General features: G+C 36.5%; 1 protein-coding gene across 1 annotated transcript; it reads left to right on the top strand.

Annotated features, from left to right (window-relative positions):
- The first annotated feature begins 601 nt into the window (after positions 1–601).
- LOC111709930 (polycomb group protein Psc) lies at positions 602–11,530 on the top strand. The gene is made up of 6 exons (XM_023483898.1): positions 602–1,263; positions 5,284–5,536; positions 5,928–6,024; positions 6,457–6,660; positions 7,711–7,939; positions 8,493–11,530. Exons 1-6 carry the CDS (start codon positions 1,261–1,263, stop codon positions 11,211–11,213), a joined length of 3,507 nt encoding a protein of 1,168 aa, XP_023339666.1. The 5' UTR covers positions 602–1,260; the 3' UTR covers positions 11,214–11,530.
- Positions 11,531–26,478: the final 14,948 nt, after the last annotated feature.

Genomic DNA, 26,478 nt, shown 5'->3' with positions numbered 1-26,478 from the left:
ATTTTATACACTTAAAAGTATATATTTGGCAGTTTTTCATTCTTTCGCCAAGTAAGTCTGAAGTAAAACGTCAGATTTTTATGTTTTCAAGCATCACGTACAAAAATCATAACTGAGGGAGTTACGATGTCACAAAGTCGTTGGCCAGTTATGTCACATAAATAACCGTCGTCTTCTGTTTAGTTCCCAGTGTCGTGGATCGAACCTAATCTTTACAATATAACTAATATAACCGATCGAATGGATTGATGATCGCGGTTAAATTTTTGTATTAATTATTTAAATATATCTTATAATTTTCTACGCTTTTTCAAGTTTGTATGAGAATAAAACTCTCTTATGTTGCGGAATTTTCTTGATTTGTAAATTTCCCGTCCTTCAACATATTTCGTAGATTTTACATTTTTATTCTTCCGACTTGTTTAGGAGCTAGGGGAACAAGATTTTATTAAGTTGCCGCCCTAACCTCCCCCCTTTCTCCCCCTCCCCCTCGTCCTAGCTGGGTCAGACGCGCGGTCCGCCAGCCCCGCGTTTCTATCACGCATGCGTGATGTACAACCTCGCGCTCCGCGGCCCGAGGAAGCGGTGCGGATGCCAGTTGACTGGGATTCTTCCACAGAGAAGAACGTACACTTTTTGGTAGAAGAAAAGTTAACCTCTGAAGTAAAAACAAAGAGTGACAGTTCGAAATATCGAGTTAATTATAAGTTATTAATATCTAGCTAGAACCTAGAGTAGGCTTCGGGTTCCTAGTGTTGCTAAATACATGAATATCTTGTGATTGATCTAAGTGCATGGTGGTGGTGTGTAAACTAGTGGATTGAGAGAGAGAGTTATGTATCTCCAGCAGTAACTGCGTTAGTTGCAGTTAGTAGTGCCTCTCATAACTGTTCATCAACAATATCATATATCAAGCTAAAATCTTACATTTAAGTGATATATAAGAATATATAAAGATATAGCAGTGCAATATATTCAAATATATCAAAATATATCACTACAGTGCAGTGTATAAGAGTTTACACAGTGTGTAGTACTCCTGGGAGTTTGGAACGGACCGGGCGCGAGTCGGTTCTTAGTGGCGGCAAACGAGAAATCGGATCCAAGTTTTAGCTTGGCAGCTGAAGCCGGGACGAGAACTCGGATCCTCCGCATCAGCCTGCCAGCCAAACCAGCTGGAGCCAGGACAAACTTTGCTCTAGCAGAGTATGGCGGCTTTAGCTCAACTGTATTAACAGTTACAACACATCACAAACAAAAATGGTAATTTTTTAACACCAAATATTTCCTTTTTTAGATTTTGATGTTCTTATACACAAACTCATAGTTATTTATTTTTTAGTTTTTCTTTCTCGAGAATATATTGTAATTGAAAGTTTGAGGATTGGTGATGGTAAACTCTATCTGTATATATCTATCTATCTGTATCTATCTATCTGTATATATCTATCTATCTGTATATATCTATCTATCTGTATCTATCTATCTGTATATATCTATCTATCTGTATCTATCTATCTGTATATATCTATCTATCTGTAAATATCTATCTTATCAGTATATATCTATCTGTATATATCTATCTGTATATCTATCTATCTGTATATATCTATCTATCTCTATATAAATTTCTATCTATCTATCTAATTACCTATCGTTGCAATATCAAATTATGCCATATTTGCTCAGCACGCCTAATTCCTTAGAACAATCCTTCATTCTTGAGACTGCCTCTTAATTAATCCTCCCTATACACTATACTGGGTATATATATATACATATATTTATATATATCTTCTTAAAATAAGTCTAGAGCACGTTCTATTGATTATTATGATTGGTTATTGCTGGTCACTGTGTTTCATGTTGGACATTCTTCAGCAATGTATATATATATAGAGGTTCATTTCCTTATCGATCAGATCTTTAAGCTATTTTATTCTTCTTTTAATACTGTATCGGTAGTTTTTTATTTTCTCTCCTTTTCTTAATTGGGCAATTACCCCGCCATATTGGAGAGAGAGGAGAGAGAGATACCAAGATTTCAAGATTTAAGATTAGTTAGATCTCAGATCTAACATTCAATCAGAACAAGGAGGAGGGTGAGGGTGGAGGAAGGTTGGAATTCATCATGATTTACCCCCGTGTTGTATTCAAGTCTGGAGTTAGGTTCTATACAAACTAATGATAACCTCTGAACCCTTAGATCGATAGATAGTTCGGTTCTAGAATTCTTTACTGAAGGAATATAGATCATTTGTAATGACATGGGGGAAGTATGCGTGTATGGATTGGGATCTGAAGGGGGGGGGGGCTGGAAGTGAGGGGGATCTGGGTGAGGATGTTGTATTTGGGGAATTTGCAGGCATGGATGTGTTGGGAAGTGTTTAATCTTTGATAAGAACGATATTTGTTGGTCCGCCGGGGTTGGAGCTCTTCAGTTTTCTCAGTTAATGTAGTTTGCTTGAGGATGAAAACAGATTGATTGATTGATATATTGATTGAGAATATTTTGAAATAATTAAATGCCTGAGTAGCTCCAGGAGAACGGAACTTGGCGATGATCCAGGTTCAGGTCTACTCTAGGTTCAAGTATACACAGGGATCCAGGTTCAGGTCTACTCTAGGTTCAAGTATACACAGGGATCCAGGTACAGGTCTGATCTAGGTTCAAGTATACACAGGGATCCAGGTTCAGGTCTGATCTAGGTTCAAGTATACACAGGGACCCAGGTTCAGGTCTGCTCTAGGTTCAAGGTTTATACACATTGATCCAGGCTCAGGTCCGCCCAGATATACATCATAAATGACTTATTTTGATCAGTATTAACACTCTGGAGTCTAAACTAACTATAATGCCTACCCTACAAAATGCAGGAGCTGCATGCAAGTTTGCAATTTGATTGAGTGTCAGATTTGTTACTAAAACTGTAACAGTCAGGCTCTGTAGGATTACTTTTAAATATGACGTTTTATTTATTTCTTCTCTGGAATATTGGACCCTTTTCTCACAGTTATCTGTGGGACCCGGAGCATAGATATAAATCGATAAAAAGCTAAATCTATGAAAGATCTTGAACTGTTTTTATTGATACATTTTTGTAGAAAATGCTTTTAATGCGTCAATTATGTTTTTATAGTGTCGGCTGGACCGATATTATTACTCTATTCTCAATTCTGGACAATTTTCTAAATTACTGTGCTGGGTTCAACCTGGATATACTGAAGATAATAAAATTCTTTTCATTCCTCTACCGGAGTAATTTCAGTCTGCTGTTATTTTGAAATTGCAAAACTTTGAACTCAAACTTTGTTTAAAAGTTCTCGAATTATAATTGAATTCAAGAGGTCTTTCAGCTGAATGCTAAGTGTTAGATTTCCCCTCACGGTCCTTAACTTCTTTATGCTCACAGTAGAAGTTCTTTACTCAACCCGGAGTAGAACTTCTTTATGCTCAAAGTAGAAGTTCTTTACTCAACCCGGAGTAGAACTTCTTTATGCTCAAAGTAGAACTTTTTTTACTGAACCCGGAGTAGAACTTCTTTATGCTCAAAGTAGAAGTTCTTTACTCAACCCGGAGTAGAACTTCTTTATGCTCAAAGTAGAAGTTCTTTACTGAACCCGGAGTAGAACTTCTTTATGCTCACAGTAGAACTTCTTTACTGAACCCGGAGTAGAAGTTCTTTACTCAGCCCAGAGCAGAAGTTCTTTACTCAACCCGGAGTAGAAGTTCTTGACTGAACCTGGAGTAGAAGTTCTTTACTCAACCCGGAGTTGAAGTTCTTTACTCAACCCGGAGTAGAAGTTGAGACATTCTTGAAATTGAACCTTTAGAAAGAACTATTTAACGAGAATCTAGAGCATTATTCCGAATAGGCCAGATAGAAGTTTCTTATCTTCAACCCTGAACTAAGAATTCCTATCCTAAACCCTGGGCTAGGAATTCCTATTTTAAAGCTCTAACTAGGAATTCCTATCCTAAACCCTGAACTAGGAATTCCTAGGAGTTTATAATATTGAATCCGGAAGTAATGTTGTTTGATCTTCAGGTGGTGTATTTAAACCGGAATTAAAATCAATACTCCGACATTTATTTAAAGATCAATCTTGACATTGAATTATTTGATATTGAAATTTGTCAAATTTGAAGGAAGTTTTTTTGTGAGGGGGTGGAAGAAAAATTGTTAAAAGAGAAGATAAGTTAATGAAATGAAGTAGGGATAAAAGATGAGAATATATTGGAATAAAAATGTTGGAAGATGTCTGATCAAGTTTTATATGGACTGGGATGAAGATTTATCCATGACAAGTTCTATCTGTGAAAGAAAACATGACTCTAGGTTCAATTATTGTCACAATTCAATTAAACGGTTTATCCAGGTTGGGTTCCGTTACAGGAGCCGGATATTAGACTCAGGGTTAGTCCAGGAGTAGGACGAGACCACCCAACTAATCCAGGATTAGAAACTCAGCATCTATTCGGGATCATTTGAACCAATTATAAAAATCCATTTAGTTTTCAAACCGATCCGAAGAAGATCATTATGTCTCTCTCCGTGCTCTGTCTTGAATATAAATTAACTTTGAATTTTATTGGTTAGAGTCGGGACTTTTTCTTCTCTCCGGGTCGTAAGTTAGGCTGGTGTATCTCAGGATTCATGTCGTGTCAAGACCAGGGTTCTCAACCCAAAATATCCGACATGAAAAACTGGTTCGCGATCTCCCCCATTCATTTCCGTCCTTGCTCAGGGTTAGGCCCACGCCAGATCTATTCTAAGCTCATCAGGGTTTTGTGCAAATGCATTTATTTTAAGTATAATGTGAAGAGGGCCTTGTAACAGTGCAATCATTCTTAACCCGGTGGAGGGGGATATTTCAAATTTTGACAGTGTAAATGAAACTTCATCACTAGTACATAAGGGGGAATCCTAGCAAATCCCCCCCCTCCTCCCTCCAGATGACTCTTAAATATTACCCTTAGTTTATGTGTGTTCTGAACACCATGTGTTCCCCACCTTCTCTTTTCCACCCCTCCCTCTCCTTCCCCACCTTCTCTTCTCCCCCTCTCCTTCCCCGCCTTCTTTTCTCCCCCTCCCCCTCTCCTTCCCCACCTTCTGTTCTCCCCCCTCTCCTTCCCCGCCTTCTCTTCTCCCCCTCCCCAATCCGACCTGCCACAACCATACTGGGTGAGGATACATTGTAAAAACATCATTCCATCATATCAGAACCAAACTTATTCTCAACATATAAATGTATATATATTATAGATTTGTTATTTGCTAGATTGGAATGGAGCCTATGGATGATGAACCTAGTTCTCCAGGACCTCCACCCTTGGAGGATCAGAACGGAATGGAGGTCACTGCTCCGGTTCAGAAATCCGCAAAAGTGATCCAGGGTGAAATAAAGCAGAGGCTGGAGAAGGAGAAGGAGAGGAAAAAGCTGGATCTGGTCGCCCTCAACCCCTACATTATGTGCGCAGTGTGCAAGGGTTATCTTATAGATCCCGTCACAGTGGTTGAATGCCTCCACTCATGTAAGTTTCTTCAAAATTCTTCAAATTTTAAATTATCGCAAAAATTAACGCGTTAAACGGAATTTTTAAAATGATTCGTTCAGCTTTGTTGGAATAATAAATCACTCAGTCCCCCCTCTCCCCCCATTTAAACATGGAACCTAAAAAGCGCGCACTCTTGAGACCGTTTCTAAGCATGAATGCCTGGTGTCAAATATCCTAAAAATATTGCAATTTATCCTAACGTTTCTAGTATTTTAACCTAGACACCGTGGTTTAAATGTTTTTCTGAACCCTAAATCTTAACANCATTTTTCTAGTTAATTCCTGGTTCCCACCCCTATCGTTCTACCTACCGAAATACCTTGTCCTAACTCTGTTAACTCTTGACTAATTCAATCTAATATTGTAGTTTGCAAGTCCTGTATCGTGAAACATGTGGATGGGAGTAAAGCCTGTCCGTCCTGCGGTGTACAGATTCATAAAACCAAACCTCTTCTCAGTCTTAGGTAAATAAATATACCGCCCACTATCCTCTAGATGGGGGGGGGGGTGTAACTCTTCCTATGTTTACTCCATGTCTGAGTAGTGTTCAGGTGTAAGTGTTTGTTCAATATACCGCCCTCCTCAATTCATTAATTATCAAGGTTTAAGTTTAGGGAGCTAAATGTTGGTATTTAAAGCATTTATTTTGGTTTTGGGGCGCTGTTGTTATTTTTTCTTCTGCTCTATATATATATATAGGCGTATAATGGGACATAAACTGAGTATATGGAGTCAGGGTAACGAACTGTGAGCTATTAAACTTGGTTGCTACAGAGCACATACAGAAAGAGAGATTGGAAAGAATAACAAAAAAAATTAAGAAAACAAAGATATTTAATATTAAATTCTTTTCAGTCTTCCATCTTTAAAGTTTCTAATTGATGAATTTTTTTCAGAGCTGATAAAGCACTCCAGGATATAGTCTACAAGGTGGTTCCTGGTCTCTATAGGACAGAGATGAAGAACCGAGTCAACTTCTACAATAACCATCCTGAGGCTGAACCTGCCAGTCTCGAGGATGCAGGAGAAATTACGGACAGATTGTTCTTCTCTCCAGAGGATGATATTTCAATGTCTATTGAATACTTTGATAGTTACAGGTATAGTTAATATAGTTTCATTTTTTCTTCCTCACTTCATTCTTCTAAATTCTAGTCTTATGTCCACCTCCCTTTACCATCACTATTCTATAATGATTTGTGATGTTTCTTGTGTTAGTGTTTATAATTATATTGTATTGTTTGCCTTGCAACTTCCGATGTTTGTTTTCCTTCTCATTATAATATTTATACCTAGAGTAGAACAGGATTTATACGTCCTCATCTGTCCGTTACTTACTTCTCATTACCCCCCCCCCCACACCGTCGTACTAATTAGCACTGTAGCATGATTAAGCTTGGCATTATGCGTTCCTTCTTCTAATGAGGTTTCATTGTATCGCATGATGGTAGGGTTAGGGATTGTTTGGGTTCTCCCCTGCTCTAGATCCTACCCGGATAAGGGCTGAGTGAAGGAACCACAGAACCCTAGTGTCGGCCCACAAACCTTTTACTAATTGACATTCAGACGGATAACCGGAGTCAAAATATAACGCTTTATCGATTCTAACCCGGCTTGATACATTAATCTAATCGGCCTGCAGAGAGGAAAGAAAGATATATATTTGAATCTTAAGTTGGGAGCTGTTTACAAAATCAAAACCGTTGAAGGTTGTAGATCCCATGCTAATTCTTAAATCTATCCTCGCGGGACTAAAGGTTGCAAGATCGCTGTATCGTCTGCATGAAGATTACGATTCTCTATCCTACACTGCTGAATAGGATAATTGAATAGAAACCTTGATCCTATCTATCTATCTACCAACCTATCCGCCGGACTGGTTGTCTGCCTGTCTCGCGGTTAAATGTTTATTATCATCTGGAATAAAAGTGTTGAGTCTGGGACTCCAGCAGAGTTGTAATGAAGGGCCAGGATGATTTTTCAATTCTTCTTCATGTCGTTTCTCTCTCTGTATACTAATATCTACCCGGAGTAAGTGTGTTTGTGTGTTTAAAAATGTTTATTAATATTCTCGGTTAAAGCGAAGGTTCAATTATATTTACTTGTGGTTTAGTACCGAGAGCGAAACTAATCTTTATTATTTATTTCAGTAAACCTGACGAGATGAATAAACTAAGAACGGAGAACATGGACGCAGAGAATCAGAACCGACGGTTTCTCCAATGTCCCGGATCTGTTACCGTAAACCACCTGAAAAAGTTTATTATCACCAAGTACGGGTTGGATCAGAGTTTCCTAGTGGATGTAATCTATAAAGAGGATTTATTATCCCAGGATCAGACCCTGATAGATATTGCATATTCCTACAACTGGAGAAAGGTAGTTTAAATAAATCTCTTTATCCCCCCCCCCCACCCCAACTCCTCCCCTGGCCTGTCATTCACATCCCAACCCTACTCTCATCTATGTCCCTCTTTCTCTGTTCTTTATATCCCTCATCCTTGTCCTTTATATCCCTCCTCCCTGTCCTTTATATCCCTCCTTCTGTCCTTTATACCCTCCTCCCTGTCTTTATATCTCTCCTCCCTGTCCTTTATATCCCTCCTCCCTGTCCTTTATATCTCTCCTCCCTGTCCTTTGTATCCCTCCTCCCTGTTCCTTATACCCTCCTCCCTGTCATTTATATCTCGCCTCCCTGTTCCTTATATCCCTCCTCCCTGTCCGTTATATCCCTCCTCCCTGTCCCTTATACCTCTCCTCCCCCCTGTTAGTTATATTCCCTGCCTATATGTAGAATAAATGTTAAAACCTTCCGTCAGTTCGGAGTAAGTTTGCATATAAATAGTGGCTCATTTGTTAGATTTACATTTTCACACCAATTCTCATGTAANACTTCCTCTCCTCCATCTTCTCAACTCTATTCTTGTTTCAGACCTCACCGATGCAGTTCTACTACAGGATCTACCAGAAGACCAAGGTGCTCACCAGGAAGAGGAAGAAGAAGAGGACTAAGGCCGGGAGCAAGAGTCAACCAGCTAAAAAGCAGCGGAGAAACATGGATTCGTCCTGGACTGGGACTAAGGAAAACGGAATGGAAGTTGACGAGGAGTCTATCCCTAAAATCTCCTCCAAGATTGAGAAGTCTGGAACGGAAAAGTCGACAAAGCTGAAGATAACCTTGTCCCGTGATACGGATAAAAAGTTGAAGACAGATTCCTCAGTCTTATCTAAATCCGAAAGGAAAGTTCCCACCACTTCTTATTCTCTTGTCAACCCGGAGAAGAAACCTCAGGAGTCTAAACCCTCTCCTGGAGTTAATCAACTCCAGTCCCGTCCTGTGACAAAAACAATTTCATCAGTAAAAGAATCTTCTTCTGTCACCGTGTCCAGTGCTCGGGGTGGACAAGGGAGTAATCAAATCAACTCTCTTCCCCCTCAAACTTCAAAGAAGAGTTTAATTGAACCTAAACCCTTGCAATCAAATAAACCTTCTCCTCCTCCCCCACAAACACAACCTACGATCCGACCTCAGTCTAAAAATATCAACTCTAAACCCACGAAAGTGCCAAAAGAATCAACTAATTTAAATTCAGCTCCCGAACCCAGGCGAGAAAAGATTCTCCCAACGCCTGGTCCCAAAACTGAGATAACATATAAAAAGTCTGATAAAACGGTGACACCCAAAGTTTCAACTAACCAGGAAACTTCTCCACATAAACTTGTGATGGCAGAGAAAAAGAAGGGAGAGAAGGAGGTTGTGGAGATCTCAGTGGAAGTGTCTGCCAGCGATGTAAAGAAGGTTCTGGAAAAGAAGAGAGCTGAGAAGGACGCAAAACTTATCACAAGCGGAGAAGAGAAACTATACTCTAATTATAGTATCGTTGATCAGATTAAAAAGGCCGGATCCTCTGCGGCCAACCTCGCGCGTCAGCAAACCGAACGCGCATCCATGATGGATTTCGCGCGTTCAAGTGATGCTCTGAACGCTCCTAAAGTTCCCCCAACCATCCAGGGGTTGCAACCTAAAGTGACGTCCAACAGTGAGACTAATGCATTGTCGGCCATTGTTCAGAGCCTGGCTCAAAAACAACAGAAATTACAGTCTTCAATCCTTGAGTCTCAGGAGAAAAAGAGAGAATCATCCCCTGCATTGTCCAAACCCTCGAATCCTACTGGTTCCGATTCCAGTAGTAAACCTAAGGAGAGCGAAAAAACTAATACCCTGGGAACTATCGTTGCTCCCTCCATCTCCTCCCTGAGCAGCAGTATAGAAAAGTTAAATGGAGTTAAACCTCAGACTCCTAAACTGCCAGTATCAACCTCTATCAAACCTATCCTCAAGGACGGAAAACACAGTCCAACTGCTGTTGAAACGAGTGGACTGAAAGGTCAGCAAATGTTGAACTTCTACAAAAACAACTTCAAGACAAACAGTTTATCAGACGCGGCTAAAAGTGCTGAAACACTGACTAAAAATATCCCAGCTGGAACCACTGTCACAGTAAAAACTGTGGATAATAAACCCAGTGGGAAGAGTTCTCCTTTAACCTGCTCCTCCCCATCCTCTACTCCGACCCCGTCATCCTCCCCTAAAACCTCAGCATTTAAAGCAACCTTATCAAGTCCTATGTTTTCTACTGCAAAACCAATCACAAATCCATTTTCGTCCGTTGGTCCCGTCTCTCAACCTTCTCTTATGAATCCTTTCGTTCATTCCTCGCTCCGGGATTCTATGACAATGGCTCTGCAGCAAGCGCAGTACTTGAATTTCAGTAACCAGCTGGCAGCTGCGCAGATGGAAGCTGCTACCTACGTACAAGCTGCCCAAGCAGCTAGTCTTGTACGTGCAGCTCAAGCTGCCTCTCAGATCTCCCAGTCTCCTTTAACAACTCTCGCTTTTACTAAACCTACCATGTCTACAGATGATGGACGGTATGGTTTGAAGATCCCTACTCCAAGTCGTCAGCAACATATCCCACCTGTCAGTGGGTTTGGAACTAGTCGACTTCAGGTTAAGGTTAACCCAGATTCTCCTAAGGACGGAAGTCCACGGAATAGTCCTAGTCCTGCTGTTCACCTTCCGGCTTCTGTTGGGACATCGGAGGCCAACGGAACGTCCTCTAACGGAAAATCTTCCGGAACCCATTGCATGCCGGCAATCCTTCCTTTCCACAGTGTGAAGAAGGTTCATGCTCTTCCGAAAACTACAACTCAGACTCCACGTCCAGTCTCAGTATCTTCTCTACTGAAAACTCAGACCAGCAGTAATACTAAGAGTCCGGAGCTGAACGGCTCTCCTCCAACCACACCTAAATCCGTCACTTTCTCCAACAGCATACAGAGTCTTACGGAGTCTAATCCGTTCAAAACCTTGGCTCCAACTAAGGCTCCAAGTATGGATGGTTTGAAGAAGGTATACACTCCTCCAGCTGTAATGAACAATCCCTTTAAAACTGTGACTACGGCTCAGGTGAACTCCTTGAAGAAGCTGGCAGCAGACCTCAACACGGTTCAGCAGAAGACGCAGAAAGGAGACAACAACATCTTGAACTGTTTGAAGAAGAACAACGAGAACAAGTTGATGGGAGACCTCAAACACTTCGGGTTGGAGAAGAAGAAGAAGGATGTTTCCAAGGAGGTTACATCAAGCTGACTGTCCGCATTTTGTAATTTCGTGACAGAAAAACAGACTCCGACAACTGTGTCAGAATAAACCTGAAACCCAGTTTTTAAACTAGCAGGTTCTCTGAGAACCCGAAGTGAAAATAACAATGAATGGTTTTGTAAAACCATGTTCAGTATTAAAGTGTACCAGGAGCAGAAGGTTCTGCATGAACTGAGAATAAATGTGATAGCCTCTCTCTATGTCAAATATAAAGAACTGTTTAGCAACTAGATCTTATTTATTTGTTTATTCATTTGATGTTAGACCCATAGTCGAGGACAATAAATATATATTTCAAACTTCAACTTGATTTTTATTTATTAAAATATTGCGCTAGTCAATGATTTATGGCTACTTCTCGCACTTAAATAGAAACCACAAACCCTCTGTATATTTTCCCAAGTACCTTGATTTTTTAAAACTCGCTTCAAGTCAGTATTTTGATGGACAAGATTTAGTGGAGTTCACTCAGTAAATTTAAAGTTTATTTTGATATAAAATTTAAGTGCGGTTGTAAAATTTTGCAGGGTTTGTTTGGATTTGGTTGCTCCTAGTGGCCACAAATACTATAGACCGGGTTCAGTTAGTCACGGAGATTTAGAAAACAGTTCTAACCTCCTAGTAGAGCACGATATAACAGGGATTTATAACTTTACAATGATATGAAAGATTTGGAAAAGAACGTTCGAAGATTTTTAAGAAGTTAAACATGAGAAGAAACTTTCTATATTGCAGCTCAAAACTAAATTATGTCGAACTTTTTTATTGCTTTATCTAAAGGGACTGTAGACGTAGTTCATGTGATGGAGTTATCCTTGTTTTTTAAAATAAAATTGACAATTTTTACTTTTCGTTTTCTGTAACGTGCCTTGCAGATTTATGCAGCAGAGACAACGAAGTGAAGTTGAAAAACAGAAAAACGACGATATCGTCCTCAATGTTAATCTGAAAGTGTACCGTTGTGGATCGGTCATATAGCGCTTAAAATCAGGTTGATAGTCCATTTTTTAAAACCATTCTTTTTAGATTTTTAGTTCTTTCCTGAAAATCTCAATTTATGAGCTATGCAAGAGCCACATGCAATATCATCTGGAACACCTTGTATTTTCTCAATTTTTCAGTCTAATTCATAAAATCAAAGACAGTTAAAGATTGTATGAGTTGTTATTTAGTAAAACCTTGTTTAAGTGAATTAAGGAATGTTTGGATTTTCAAGATTAAATTCTGGTTTCCTGCGCGGAAAGTTTTGGCTGAAAAGATTGAAGTTTGTGACACAGGATTTAAGTTTGGTTTGGTTGGTACATACTGATCAAACTTAATCTTGATTTAAAGTTTGATTTTTTATATTTTGTTTAGTTTGGAGTTTGGTTTGGCTTATCTATTGGGATTCAAGTTTGGTTTGGCTTATTTATTATGAGTTAAGTTGGTAAAACGGATTCAAGTTTGGTTGAGCATGGTTTATGCTATTCAAGTTTGGTTTAGAATGGTTGAATGGATTCACGTTTGGTTTAGTTTGGTTGATTGGATTCAAGTTTGGGTTAGCTATAGTTGATGGTATTTAAGTTTGGTTTGAAATGATTGATGCAGTATTCAAGTTTGGTTTAGATTGGTTAATTGGATTCAAATTTGGTTCAGATTGGTTGATTGGATTTAAGTTTGGTTTAGTTTGGTTGATGCAGTATTCAAGTTTGGTTTGGCTTGGTTGGTGGGATTTAGATTTGGTTGTGCTTGTTTAATGGGATTAAAGTAAGATTGAATTATATCATCAGAAGATTAAGTTATTCTGACAGTATTAAGGGTTGGTTTCACAGTAGTAAGGTTAGAACCGGTTAACAGGGTTTGAAGTTGGGTTGGTTTGGTTGAACAGAGCTGGGAAATTTAGAATGGTGGTTATCGAGATCAATGTTTGATCCTCTCTTTTTCTTAATCTCGAGACTAACCTAATCTTGTACTTGTATCCTGAAAAGTGTATAAAATTCAACGAAGCAGAGTCGCATATCAAAAGCCAGGAAATTTGAAATTTTGCGCGCCATTTAAGACTAATATCTAGAAACGGAGGGGTCTCTCTAATTTTGAAAAACCGGTTTTTGATCTACAGAGCGTCCCATATCATATTAGATTATCTCCAAGCTTTAACGCCATAATAAACACATAATACTCGCAAAAACCTGACATTTTTTGCAAGATTAAACTTATGTTTGGTTTGTTTGAAAAGTTTGAATGTAGGTTTATTTGTTCGAACAGCATAGAATTAGGTTTGGTTTGGTTGAATAAAATAAAGTTAGGTAGGGTTTAGTTGGTTGAATAGTTTAAAGTTAGGTTTGGTTTGGTTTGGTTGAACAGTACAAAGTTATTTTTGGTTAGGTTTAGCTTGAATGAACAGTATAAAGTTAGGTTTGGTTTGGTTTGGATAAAGTTAGGTTAGGTTTGGTTTAATATATTAAAGTTAGGATTGGTTTGGTTTTGTTATACAGTTTAAAGTTTAGTTTGGTTTAGTTTAGTTTAACAGTATATAAAGTTAGGTTTGGTTTTGTTGGAAGAATTTTTTATTAGTTCTCTTTACATTGAGCGTATTACGGTGACTTTAGATTAATTGAATCTGTGGTTTGAAAGTAGATTATTTTAATGAGAAAATGAGTGCTCTGTATACACAGGGGTTAAACTTAGTGTCAAGGGAAGAAGTTAGTGAATGCCGAGCAAATATATCAAGTTGTAGATACAGGGTTACCTACAAAGGATGAGATGTAAAGGACGACCTACAACTCTTTAAATATGTCAATCTACAGCTGTTGAGTTGATATAACTAATAAAGAAACAATATCAGGGACCAATAAATGTATACAAAAGAATGAATTCCATACAGTCGTCTTTGAAATCTCTTTTATTGTGAGTAACGCTGTACTTAATCACTCAAGGGCAGAGTGTTTTTTTTTCTGTTAAACATTTGATATCACAATTTTTTAAACTTAATAGATATTATTTAAGAAACCTTTGTTTCATATTTTTCATCAATCATATTTCATATTTCATATTTTCCATCAATCATATTTCATATTTCATATTTTCCATCAATCATATTTCATATTTCATATTTTCCATCAATCATATTTCGATGGTTGTCTCTTCGCTTAAAGTTCTTATCAAAACCAAACTCTGGAATTAAATTTAAAAAAACAACAAATATAATTTAAGTTTGGTAGAAGATGCACGGAAAAGTTTGAAAATGGTATTTAAATATTCAATCCTGTTCACAAGATTGAGGATTTAGGTTCTCCCAGTGGTATAACCCCTACCTGGAGATATTTGTTGTGTAAACAGAACCCGGAGTGGTTCGGAGAGAAAATCCGTTCTAAATCTGGTTTATTCACAATAAATATGGTTAAACTAAATGTTATTGTAATGGGGGAAACGTGGCCAAAAAGGATTTTCCCTCCTTTACCGGAATCCCTTCCCCCCTCTCCCTTCGAATACCCCACCATTAAACTCTTTTAATCACTAATAAATTATGTTTAAACAAGACTATAACACACGAAAACTAAAAAAAAAGTTAAAAATAAGGATTTTAAAATATTAATAAATCTAGGAATAGAAAAGAATATATTTTGAATGTATAAAGGATTGGTATGAATATACTAGTGTACGGATACTGCTGTATGAGCTGTGAGAGCTTATGGGTTTGGTTAGTCGACGCTGTAGGAGTTTAATTTATGCAGTGATCACAGGGATTTCAAGGTTATATAGACAATACCAATTTACAAATGTAAAGTGAAATATACTTATAAAAAATCATGAAGATAGTGCTTACATCATTTGTAGTTTCAGTTTTAAAAATAGTGGTTTCATTCTTAGAAATAGTGGTTTTATTCTTAGAAATAGTGGTTTTATTTATAAAAATAGTAGTTTTATTTTTAGAAAAAGTGGTTTTATTCTTAGAAATATTGGTTTTATTACTTAGAGTTGAGTTCAACTTCTCAGTGTAGAAAAGAAGGTTACAAATAGTGGCTTCATTCTTAGAAATAGTGGTTTCATTCATAGAAATGTGGTTTTTATTCTTAGAAATAGTGGTTTTATTCTTAGAAATAGTGGTTTTATTCTTATAAATAGTGGTTTTTATTCTTAGAAATAGTGGTTTTTATTCTTAGAAATAGTGGTTTTATTCTTAGAAATAGTGGTTTCATTCTTATAAATAGTGGTTTTTTAGCCGTCGCGCATTTTTCTCATGGAATGTGCGAAGTTCCTGTGCCTAAGCTTGGGTTTTTTTCTAATGGTTTGCATTTAATGTGTTTGATTTGATTTTCGTTTTGAGCACCCTAATAATATTTCTGCTCTCCTGCTTTCTTGGTTTTGCAATTTTGTTGTTCAATAGTTTCCTTGGTAGTTCTCATAATTTCAGGTCTTTAGGTTGAGATTTTGATTTTTTTAGACTGGAGGATGATTAGTGAAAAGATAGGAATTATGTACATTGAAAACCAATACTACAATTTGCAAAGACTTGGTTTGGAAACTGCAAAATCAAGTTAGACTTGGGTTGGGAAATTTGTTTTCCGGCTTTGTTTTGAAACTAAAAACCCAATCCCAAACTTGTTCACCGTTTTGATTATGAAACTCGAGTTTTGGTTTGGTTTAGGAAAATAAAATTTTGTACACAGGTTTGATTTATAATTTTTTAACTCCAATTTCGATCGAAAACTCAAGTTTTGTATATACTCCGGTTTGGTTTTGAAACTCGAGTTTTGTACTCCAGTTTGGTTTAGAAACTAAAGTTGTGTGCTCAATTTTGGATTGAAATTCAATTCAAGTTTTGTACTTCGAATTGGTTTTGAAACTTAAATTATCTACTTCAGTTTGGGTTTGAAACTCAAGTTTTGTATTTTAGTTTGGTTTGGAAACTCAATCTGTGTAACGACAAACACCTGCGTTATTAAAGGTTTTAGCTCATGTTTTTATAATTTATCTACTAATAATGGGGTTATGGTGTGAATTTAAATTAGCCTAAGATCAACTATTACGTGTCCAGCGCTCATTTTTCACACACACAGCTTGATAGAAAATGCATATTTGCAGCCTGGGCCTTGAAAATGTTCATTTCTGCAGTTTTACATTCCGACTCATTTTAACATTTTTCGTTCATCAATTTTGCACTAATTGTATTATTAGATATAAAGAATAAAATTGCTTGAAATTTAAGATATATGAAAATATTATTGAAATTCTAAAGAAATCTAGAAACATTATTAAACAATATGTCTCTCTAATTAAGCCACCAGTATAAATTTAGGTTTAAAGTGATAAAAAATGTGAAAGGGTCTGATGATTTAGTTAGTTAAATCACATCTAACTAAATTGTATAATGCACGTAAGATTTAAAAAGTTATTAAATGGCAAAAACGTCACCTAGCAAATTTGTCACAATGTCACATGGCAAAGTTATCACAATGCACCATGGCAAAGTTGTCTCAGTGTCACATGGCAAAGTTGTCACAATGTCGCATGGCAAAGTTGTCTCAATGTCGCATGGCAAAGTTGTCACAATGTCACATGGCAAAGTTGTCTCAATGTCGCTTGGCAAATTTACCAGAATGTCACATGACAAAGTTTTCATAATGTCTGATGGCAAAGTTGTCACAATGTCAGATGGCAAAGTTGTCAAAGTGTCACATGCAAAGTTGTCATCATGTCACCACCTAGCAAAGACAATTAATTACAATATCACCTAGTAAAGTTATCACATGTCACATGGCAAAGTTATCACAATGTTCCGTGGCAAAGTTGTCACAATGTCACGTGGCAAAGTGTTGAATGCATGGATACTCAATCTACTTGTAGGGTTTAGGGTTATCGGTAATGTTACGCACAATTTTTCTGCAGTATCAGCTGTCCACAGCGGGTTTATTTATCGGTAATGTTACGCACAATATTTCTGCAGTATCAGCTGTCCACAGCGGGTTTATTTATCGGTAATGTTACGCACAATATTTCTGCAGTATCAGCTGTCCACAGCGGGTTTATTTATCGGTAATGTTACGCACAATATTTCTGNCACCCTGCCCCCCTTTTTTAATGTCTAGTTAATAAGGGTTTGTAGAATATATTTTTACAAAATCGAAAATTCCTGATTTTTTAGCCTAATGATAGAATCTCAGGGCGTTGCACAAACTTAGTTTCTAATTTGCAAAAAAAGATTGAGATAGCGCCCTACTGTACGCACACTGCGCATCCTGTACGAAAGGTTCCGGTGCGACGCGTACCGGCTTGTCAGACTCCGGTACGCGTCAACTCTGCTTCCTGTCTATTTGTTCCATGGCTGACTGGTAAGCTAGCTAACACCATTGAAACATGAAAACTGTATTACTTTATCCCTATACCTCGGTAAACTCCTATTAAATGCATATTTATGCTTATACTTTAATACCCACGTTTCTCTCTTTTCTGACAAATATTGAGTGTGGTTTGAATGTGAATGAGAGAACATGAGTTTTATAAAAACGTCACAATTTTCTTTATATTTGTTAGTTTCTACTTAATAAAGGGATCAGACAAGGTTATGATAAAATGATAAAATCGATTGATCTGCGATGATTCAGATGTTTCGGTTTGATTGTCAGTCAGTCTTCAATTTCTACCCCTAATGTAGATTTTTCGTAATATTTTATTGGGGGCGGTAATATTTAATATTTGCAGAATATTATTGCAAAACTAAACTAAAACAAGTATTTTATTTTCTACCGTTTTTCATGATTTATTTAGTTTTTTAGTTTTTAGAAAGTTTCCATTTTTATGATTTATATTTCTCTTTCTTTCTTGTTGTTAGAAACTATTTCGCACCCAAACTCTAGTTTTGAACCTAAATATAACTCCTCATTCGTTCATCCCTTTTCCTCACACCCTTTACCACTTCCCCCCTTGTCATCTCCCTTAACCCCTCGCTATTCCCATATCTCCCATCTACTGCTAAACATCAATCTGAACCCCTTCTCCTACATCTTCTCCCCCCCCCCTTTAACCCCTCTGCTTCTCTTCTTGTTTCCATCAGCTATCCCATAAACCGTCTTCTCCCTGCTTCTTCTTCCTCTCCCTGCCCTTCTCCTACTTTACAGTTCCTATCCCTCCTTCCCTTCTCCTACTTTACACTTCCTATCCCTCCTTCCCTTCTCTTCTACCTACTTTCCTTCTCTTCTACCTCCTTCCTTCCATCCTTCCCTCTACCTTTTATCCTTCCTTTTTTCTTTTGACACTCCCCTGTCCCCTGCACCACCTTCCTCCGTCCTACTCCCCTACTCCTCGTCTTGTTACATAACACTCTGAAAATGTTTAAGTGTGATATTCTCATCACTAAGATAGAACTCACTCAGTTAGCTTCTCAGAGAACAGACCTTTATAGTTCAAATTACACCCCCCCCCCACACATACATCACGTAACCCCCCCCCCCCTAAATTTTAGCACGTTCTACACACAGTCACGTGTCTAGATCGGAAGGGAGAAGGGGGAGTAAGCAAATAGGGAGTAGGGTTGATTAAAGGGGGGGGGGCGGGGGAGTATTTCGGCTCTTATCTTTCTGTAACATCTGCAGGATCTGAGCTCTAGCTCGAGCCAGAGGAGATTAAAATTCAGTGTTTGAAACAGCTCTATACAGGCCAGCAATCCAATCCATCATTCATTAATCCATTCATCCGTCCGTCTATCCATCTATCATCTATCTATTTATCTATCTAATATTTATCTATCTGTCTATCTATCTATCTATATGCCCTGAGAGATAATACTTAATCACCCTGCTATTATCTGAGGTGTATTAAGGGATTGGAAATTATGCGAACAGAATGTACAGGGCGGCCCAGAATTATATTTACATATTCCAATGCTCTAGAGGCAGCCGCTGGATGTCCGCGGCGCTCGGCCCAGTAATAGTCTTCCACTCAAACTTACCCATTACTTATTTGGCGATTTCCTAAAACGTGTTTTAAATTAGAAAGAAAATTTTGTTACCATCTTTTTCTTATTTTTATCTAAATTCTATATGTACGTATTCTACGTTAACAATACATCTAGGTGGCCGTGGCTCTTGGTTCAGAAGTTGTCTTATTTTATCTTTTCAAAATATTGGTTAAAATATATTTATGCATAGATTTTGACCAGTGGTTTAAGAATTAATTCAGGGAATGGGTTTTTAGAATCGAACCAGTAGCTGTATTTGATTGGACACTGTACAGGGTGTCACAGATAATAATGAGAATCTCATGGATTAAGTACTTTACCCAGAAGCAGTACCTGAGGGGGGGGGGAGGCTTTGTTGGAGTAAGGAATAATGGTCGCAAATCTGTGTTACAATAAAGTTCAAAATATTTTAGGTCCTTTGCGAGATAAGAGGGGGGACAGCTGTAAATCCCCCAGAGTCCCCCCCTCCCCCTCCTGTATTCACGTTGAGCACTAGAACCCCAGTTTTCAGCCCCCCCCCTCCATGTATTCTGTCCGCTATTGAGTAGGGACGTATAACCGTTCAGTAGTTAGAACGGTTTCTTAATTAGAATTTTACTACTCCCGTCCTTCTGAGTTCGAATCTTGTAGACACATTTTATAGATCCCTGGACTTATCATCAACTTATATATCCTGTATTTCCGTTTTTATAATTGTTTGATGTGAACTTCTTTGGATTTAATGTAAATCTCTTTATCTTCTGTAATTATTGTTAGTAAGAACTGATTAAAATGATCAATATCTTGAATTGATTTTTAGATTTTTCAATTAAATGTCATAATTAGTAGTTAATGCGCGGAGAGCTAGGATTTATCTTGTAATTATATAGAGACCCATTAAATACAGAACTCCGCCCAATCAAACCTTAATCTCGGCCCTTATATTTCTTATTCTGTTCCATAGAGGTATTTAAACCCTTTCTTGGGTTACCAGACTCCATAGAGATATTAAAAACCCTTTCATGGGTTACCAGACTCAATAGAGGTATTTAAACCCTTTCTTGGGTTACCAGGCTCAATAGAGGTATTTAAACCCTTTCTTGGGTTACCAGACTCCATAGAGGTATTCAAACTCTTTCTTGGGTTACCAGACTCCATAGAGATATTAAAAACCCTTTCTTGGGTTACCAGACTCCATAGAGATATTAAAAACCCTCTCTTGGGTTACCAGACTCCATAGAGTAATTAACCCTCGCTTGGGTTTCTCCTTATTTCATAGAGTAATGGGGTTCTCTTTTGGGTTTCCTGACTCAATAGAGAGGTATTAAAACCTTATCTAGGGTTACCAGACTCCATAGAGTTATTAAACCCTCGCTTGGGTTTCTCCTTATTCCATAGAGTAATAAGACCCTCTTTTGGGTTTTCTGATTCCTAAGGATAAGTAAACCTTTGCTTGGTTTTCAGATATCATTACTGATTTATTCCACGCAGATTCTCTTTAGGTATTTTTCTGCACCTTGTTTCCTAAAAACAATTTCTGAATTTCATTTTCCTTCTCCTCCTCTGTGTTTTAACAGCACTCCCCTAGTGTTTCCTGGCTTTGCAGTTATTAAAATATTTATTTAAGTCTTAGATAAGGAACTAGATTTAATGGCGTTCAATTTACAGATTATGTAATAAAATATTTTTACTTTTATGTAATACAATATAACTATCAGTGTATAGATTATAAAATTAAATCAAGTTAGAAATTTTAAAGGGAGTGACCGGCTATGTAAGGTAGTTGAACTAAGTATGCAGTTTTGTGGAAAACTTCTTTCGGATTCATTTGAGACATATTAAACCTTTTAAAGATCTGTAAATTCTGAGTATGAGCGCAAATTGGACGTTCAAAACTCCTACTTTGGGGGTGGATACGTTAATAACACATTTTACAATTGGTTTGTAATGAGGTAATCTCCAAGTTTTAGGTTCGAGGTTCTGCACCCGTACAATTAGTGTTATGTACATTAATTAGATTCCAAAACAGCAGCAGTAGCTCCATATCCAGGAATAGTTTAAATGCAGAATCTCCGGGTACTTGAAACAGTAAGCAAGAGAAGTGTGTTCTTTCCGAGAATAATATGATTGATCCGTATTGACCAGAATTGTTATTAGTTCAATTTAGAATTGTGATCAAAATTGACAAAAAATATGCTCAAGATTGACAAGAGTTATATTTAGGATTAACAATAATTTGATTATGATTAACAAGAGAAATGATCAGGATTGACAAAACATTAGATTAGGATTGTGATCAAGACTTGATTTAAGGATGTGGTCATCAATTGTGTTTCAAGGAAGAAATTAGGTATAGAATTCCCCGGACTGCATCAAAAATGGTGCAAGAATTAGTTCGAACCGTCCTGTAAAAAACATTTTTATAAAGAAACTGAGTCCTTGTCACAAACTCATATGTTTTAATTCCTATATCTTTGCAAACCTTTAATATTTTAAAATTAGATTATTTGATATAACAGAATTAATATTTTGAAATATCTAAGGTCTACTACATTGGGTTGCAAAGATATTGGGATTAAAAAATCAAAGTGTGTGGCAAAAACTCAATTCCTTTAAAACGATTTATGATCTTAATATTCTGGAAGTTCTCATAGTATTAGTATACACAGCAAGCACTATATATATATACATATATATTAGTTGTGTGCAGGGTTCAGAGAGAGAGATGTTTCCCGTCCTTGATCCGAGGTCTACTCGCGAGTGAAGGGTTTGCCCGAGGTTTCAGCTCAGATATCCGTCCTTCACACACTGAGAACTGGGATTCAGGGTTTTCTTTACTCCGGGTCCTGGTTAAAGCAGAGAGTATTCAGAACTCAATAATAAAGCGGTTACTTGGTTCACACAAACTAGCTCTACACAGCTTCCTCTCTTATCTATCTACCAATATTTCTATCTATCTATCTAAAAATATATCTATCTGTCTATCTATATATCCACAACTAATGCATGTACAGTATATATTACATCTTTCTGTTAATACACCTATGTATGTATATATATAATGCCAAGCCTGTTTCTGTGCATAAATAGACACTATGCGTATGTAAGGGTGCGACACATTTTATAAATAAAATAATTTTTAAAAAACTACAGAGCGGTCATTCTATTAGACACCGGACTAACCAGAGTGAGCAGCATTCGGTTTCTTCTATTTGAAATCAAACGTGTTTTGGTCTTTAATTCAATAATCATTTACTTACATTTTCATTCAAAATGCATATGCCAACAAAAAAGTATTTAATAGAAAAGGCAAACAAATTATGTATAATGGGTCAAATTGTGATCGAAAGTCACATCTTTCTGGAATATTGACAGAACTGTTAAATCCACGTGATTATAGAGCGGTCATTCTATTAAAGAGCGGTCATTTTATTACAGAGCGGTCATTCTATTATAGAGCGGTCATTCTATTATAGAGCGGTCATTCTATTTCATTATTTTATAGAGAAAGATATTTCATAGATTGGACATTTTATTATGCTTTTTAAATGTCTTCTTTCAAATTTCCATAGTATTGCACTCCTCACTTAAATTTAAAATTTAAAATTTAAAAAATACTTTTTTCTTAAATAATTTTTTCTTTGACTTATCCGGTGAAATATGTTAAGGGAATTTAAGAAAAGATGAATATGGAAATTAGATAATAAACTTTTCGTTTTTGGATAGAAATTGACCAAGACAATATTGCCCCTCTGATACATTTTGATCAAGAAAATAAGTTAAACAAGTATTTTAATAATAAAAAATATTGCATGGAATCGAAATCGATTAATTTTTAATTGTTTCTTTACATTATAATTCTGACTTTTTTTAGTTTATTTATAAATCTTGGTACATTTTTTCTCCAGGTTTATGAGAACTCAGGAACCAGTGTGTTATTATCGAACCCAGATATTAAACCACTGCGCAAGAATTTGAACCGTGGAACATAAATTGAGACATAAGGTTTAAACCTAACGACTGACAAAGTTATCAAAAACATACTTTATATTGTTCTAAATCATTGTGATCAACGGGAGTCTTTGTTCTGTGTTACAAACCCATATTTTAAACCACCGTGCGTAAATATAAATCTGCTACTGCTATATATGGTACCAGGATTTGAGGTTTTGAAACTCTAGATCTCTACAGCTCCGTGTATAGGTTCCACCCTAACCATGAGATCGATCAACCTGGCATATCCGTTCCTTAATTCATCCGTCCCAAGGATATTTCTCCGGGTCAGTGTTTACATACAGGCATTAAACCTCATATAATGAGGGTTCAACTCAAACGGAAATTCTAGAGGGGTAAGGGGGGATTAATAGTTGGGGAGGGGGGGGGCGGAAGTGGGAAGGGAGTGGAGTTCTGCACGTGAAAGTTTGAAAGGGCGTTACCAATTTTGGGCGTGGTTTGTGTTGTTTATTATTCTATACGTTTTTTAATTAGATTGATCTAGTTCTAGTCTATTCAACTACATAGAGAAACATTTTTCTTCAATTCTCGTCATATCTCGGAGATTCTTGATCGAACCCTCATCCACTCTCCAATAAAACCTGTTATTTCTTCTGCAGTAAACACCGTAAGTTTAGTTGAGGGTGCATCAGTTGAAACTAGTTCCTTGAGATAATCTCAGTTTTTTTTTCGCGTTAGAACTCTTTAAAATTGTGTTTAAAACAAAACTTACTCGAGATATGAAACCAAAGAAGTAAATTTATCAAGAGAAATAAAGAAAAGGTTGGAAGTAAATTGATCAATAGAAATAAAGAAAAGGTTGGAAGTAAATTGATCAAGAGAAATAAGGTTGGAAGTAAATTGATCAAGAGAAATAAGGAAAAGGTTGGAAGTAAATTGATCAAGAGAAATAAAGAAAAGGTTGGAAGTAAATTGATCAAGAGAAATAAAGAAAAGGTTGTAAGTAAAAGTGAAATCCATCCTGATAGAATTCTCTATTGTAGTTTTTAGTTGAAAGTTGGACTGTATCCAGTCTTGTATTGAGTTCATCTCTTCTACTAGATTTAACTTGATCTTATCAAATAAAAATATTGAAATACTAAACACACTTACACTGCTAGTGCATTTACAGATACATACATTACTCAGAGAGGAGAAAGTTTAACAGATTTGAACTCGGAACTGCAGCTTTAAATTAGCCAAAATTAATGTAATTTTAGTTTTAAAGATAGCTTCTTTTTCGGAAGAGCCAATGATAAGAGAAACAAATTTTGAAATCCTTATTTAAAAAATTTTCTCAATCATTTGTAAAATTGATGCTAAATAAGTTATTAGATCGCCTCTTTCTCTTCTTGGTCCCCTCACCATTCTCCGACAGCTTGGCCCCCTCGCCTCTCCCCCCTTCTTGGTGAATCCTAATAAATAATAATAATTGCCGCTGTTCTCCACATTCCTCTATCATTGAGAAACAATGCCTGGAGCATTGCAGAAAGGGGGGGGGATAAGAAAACAAAGGGGATTCAAATAACAACCGAAATAGAAAATATATTTTTTTATTGAAAAACTTTATATAAGCAACGCACATACAGAAACGTAATTTGGAAAAAACGAACGAAATGATCTTTTTTTGTGCCCATATAATGTCGTATTGCCAGAATACCTTATATAATTAGCCTAACAGAATCCTGGATCGTAAAGTTTCTAATATCAGAGAGTTAAAACGTGATTACGTATTCTTTAATTCAGTTACTTTAAGAACAAGTTGCAAACTTATATTTCTCCCCGTCAAAGAATCCATGATTCCATTTCTCCTGGAAGATTACTCTATGTCTGTATTTCTCCTTTAAAATGACTCCAAGTTTTTAATTCTCCTTTAAAATGACTCTTACGTCTGTATTTCTCCTTTTAAATGACTCCATCTTTTGTTATTCTCCTGTACAATAACTCCATGGTTGCATTTCTACTCTACAAAGATTCCATGGTTGTAAGTCTACTCTACAATGACTTTATAGTTGTAATTTTACTCTACAATGACTTTATAGTTGTAATTCTACTCTAGAATGACTTTACAGTTGTAATTCTGCTCTACAAAGACTCCATGGCTGTATTTCCCCTCTACAATTGACTGTTTTTCTACTCTAAAAGGACTCCATGATTGTATTTCTTCTCTAAGATGACTCCATGTTTGTAAGTCTCCTCTACAATGACTCCATGGCTGTATTTCGCCTCTAAAATGACTCCATGGTTGTATTTCTCCTCTACAATGACTCCATGGCTGTATTTCTCCCCTAAAATGACTCCATGTTTGTAAGTCTCCTCTACAATGACTCCATGGCTGTATTTCTCCTCTAAAATGACTCCATGTTTGTAAGTCTTCTCTACAATGTCTCCATGGTTGTATTTCTCCTCTACAATTGACTACATGGATCCATTATTAAGATTAAAAAAATATATCTGAGATTGCACAAATAATTTAGCAGACACTGAATTATATATTCAGAAATCTTTTTCACCAAAATGAAGATTGATCCTTTCCTTGGAGTATCTTCTGGAGGGGCGCGAAGAGATATTGAAGACTCTGTGATGAGGACAAAAAAGACAATGTTTAAAGAAAACTTAGAATTTTGTTACTTTACAATTACATTTCGAAATTAAAAACATTTGTGATGAATTTTTATATCTCTTTTTGTCTTCATCTACTCTTAGTTCCGGACAAATTTGATCCAAATCCCAGGAGATCGTACAACAGCAATTTATTCATTAAAATATTGAGCACTTCCATTCTTCTAATTTTATTTCAATTCTCCCAGTTTATTTTTTCTATGAGCTTTTGATTACCTGGAGTGATTTGATTTTTCTACTGATTCAAATCGTATTTACTTTTCTGTGATTTCTTGTTTTTTTTAAAATCGATTTTTACGTTTTTTTTTTCTTCATTTTTTATTGTTTATTTACTGTATTTTTGTTTTTTAATGAATTTTCGTTCATTGTTTATTTAGTACCTTCATTGATAAAGGAATTGAGTTTTTGCCACGAACTCTTCGAAACCTGAAACTTATATTATTTGACCAAACAGAATTCACAGTTTGAAATATACGATTTTGGGTTGCAAAGATATAGTGATTTTGTGGAAAATATTCCATTCCTTTGTCATTTTTTAATTGTTTCGTCATTCATGCTTTTATTAATATGCAATTAGGTAATTGACCTCGAAAATATTTTATTTAATTATTGATTTTTTATTTATTTAATTAGAATTTCTATCCTCACTCTAGTTTTATCTTAAACCTTAATTTTCTTTTGAAATTTAAAAGTTTTAACAGAGATATTTACAATAAAATCTTG

Source organism: Eurytemora carolleeae, unplaced genomic scaffold, assembly GCF_000591075.1.
Source record: "Eurytemora carolleeae unplaced genomic scaffold, Eaff_2.0 scaffold1017, whole genome shotgun sequence".
In the NCBI taxonomy this organism is placed as follows: Eukaryota; Metazoa; Arthropoda; class Copepoda; order Calanoida; family Temoridae; genus Eurytemora; species Eurytemora carolleeae.
The sequence above is the reverse complement of the archived record's forward strand: the minus strand, read 5'-3'. Positions and strand labels throughout refer to the sequence as shown.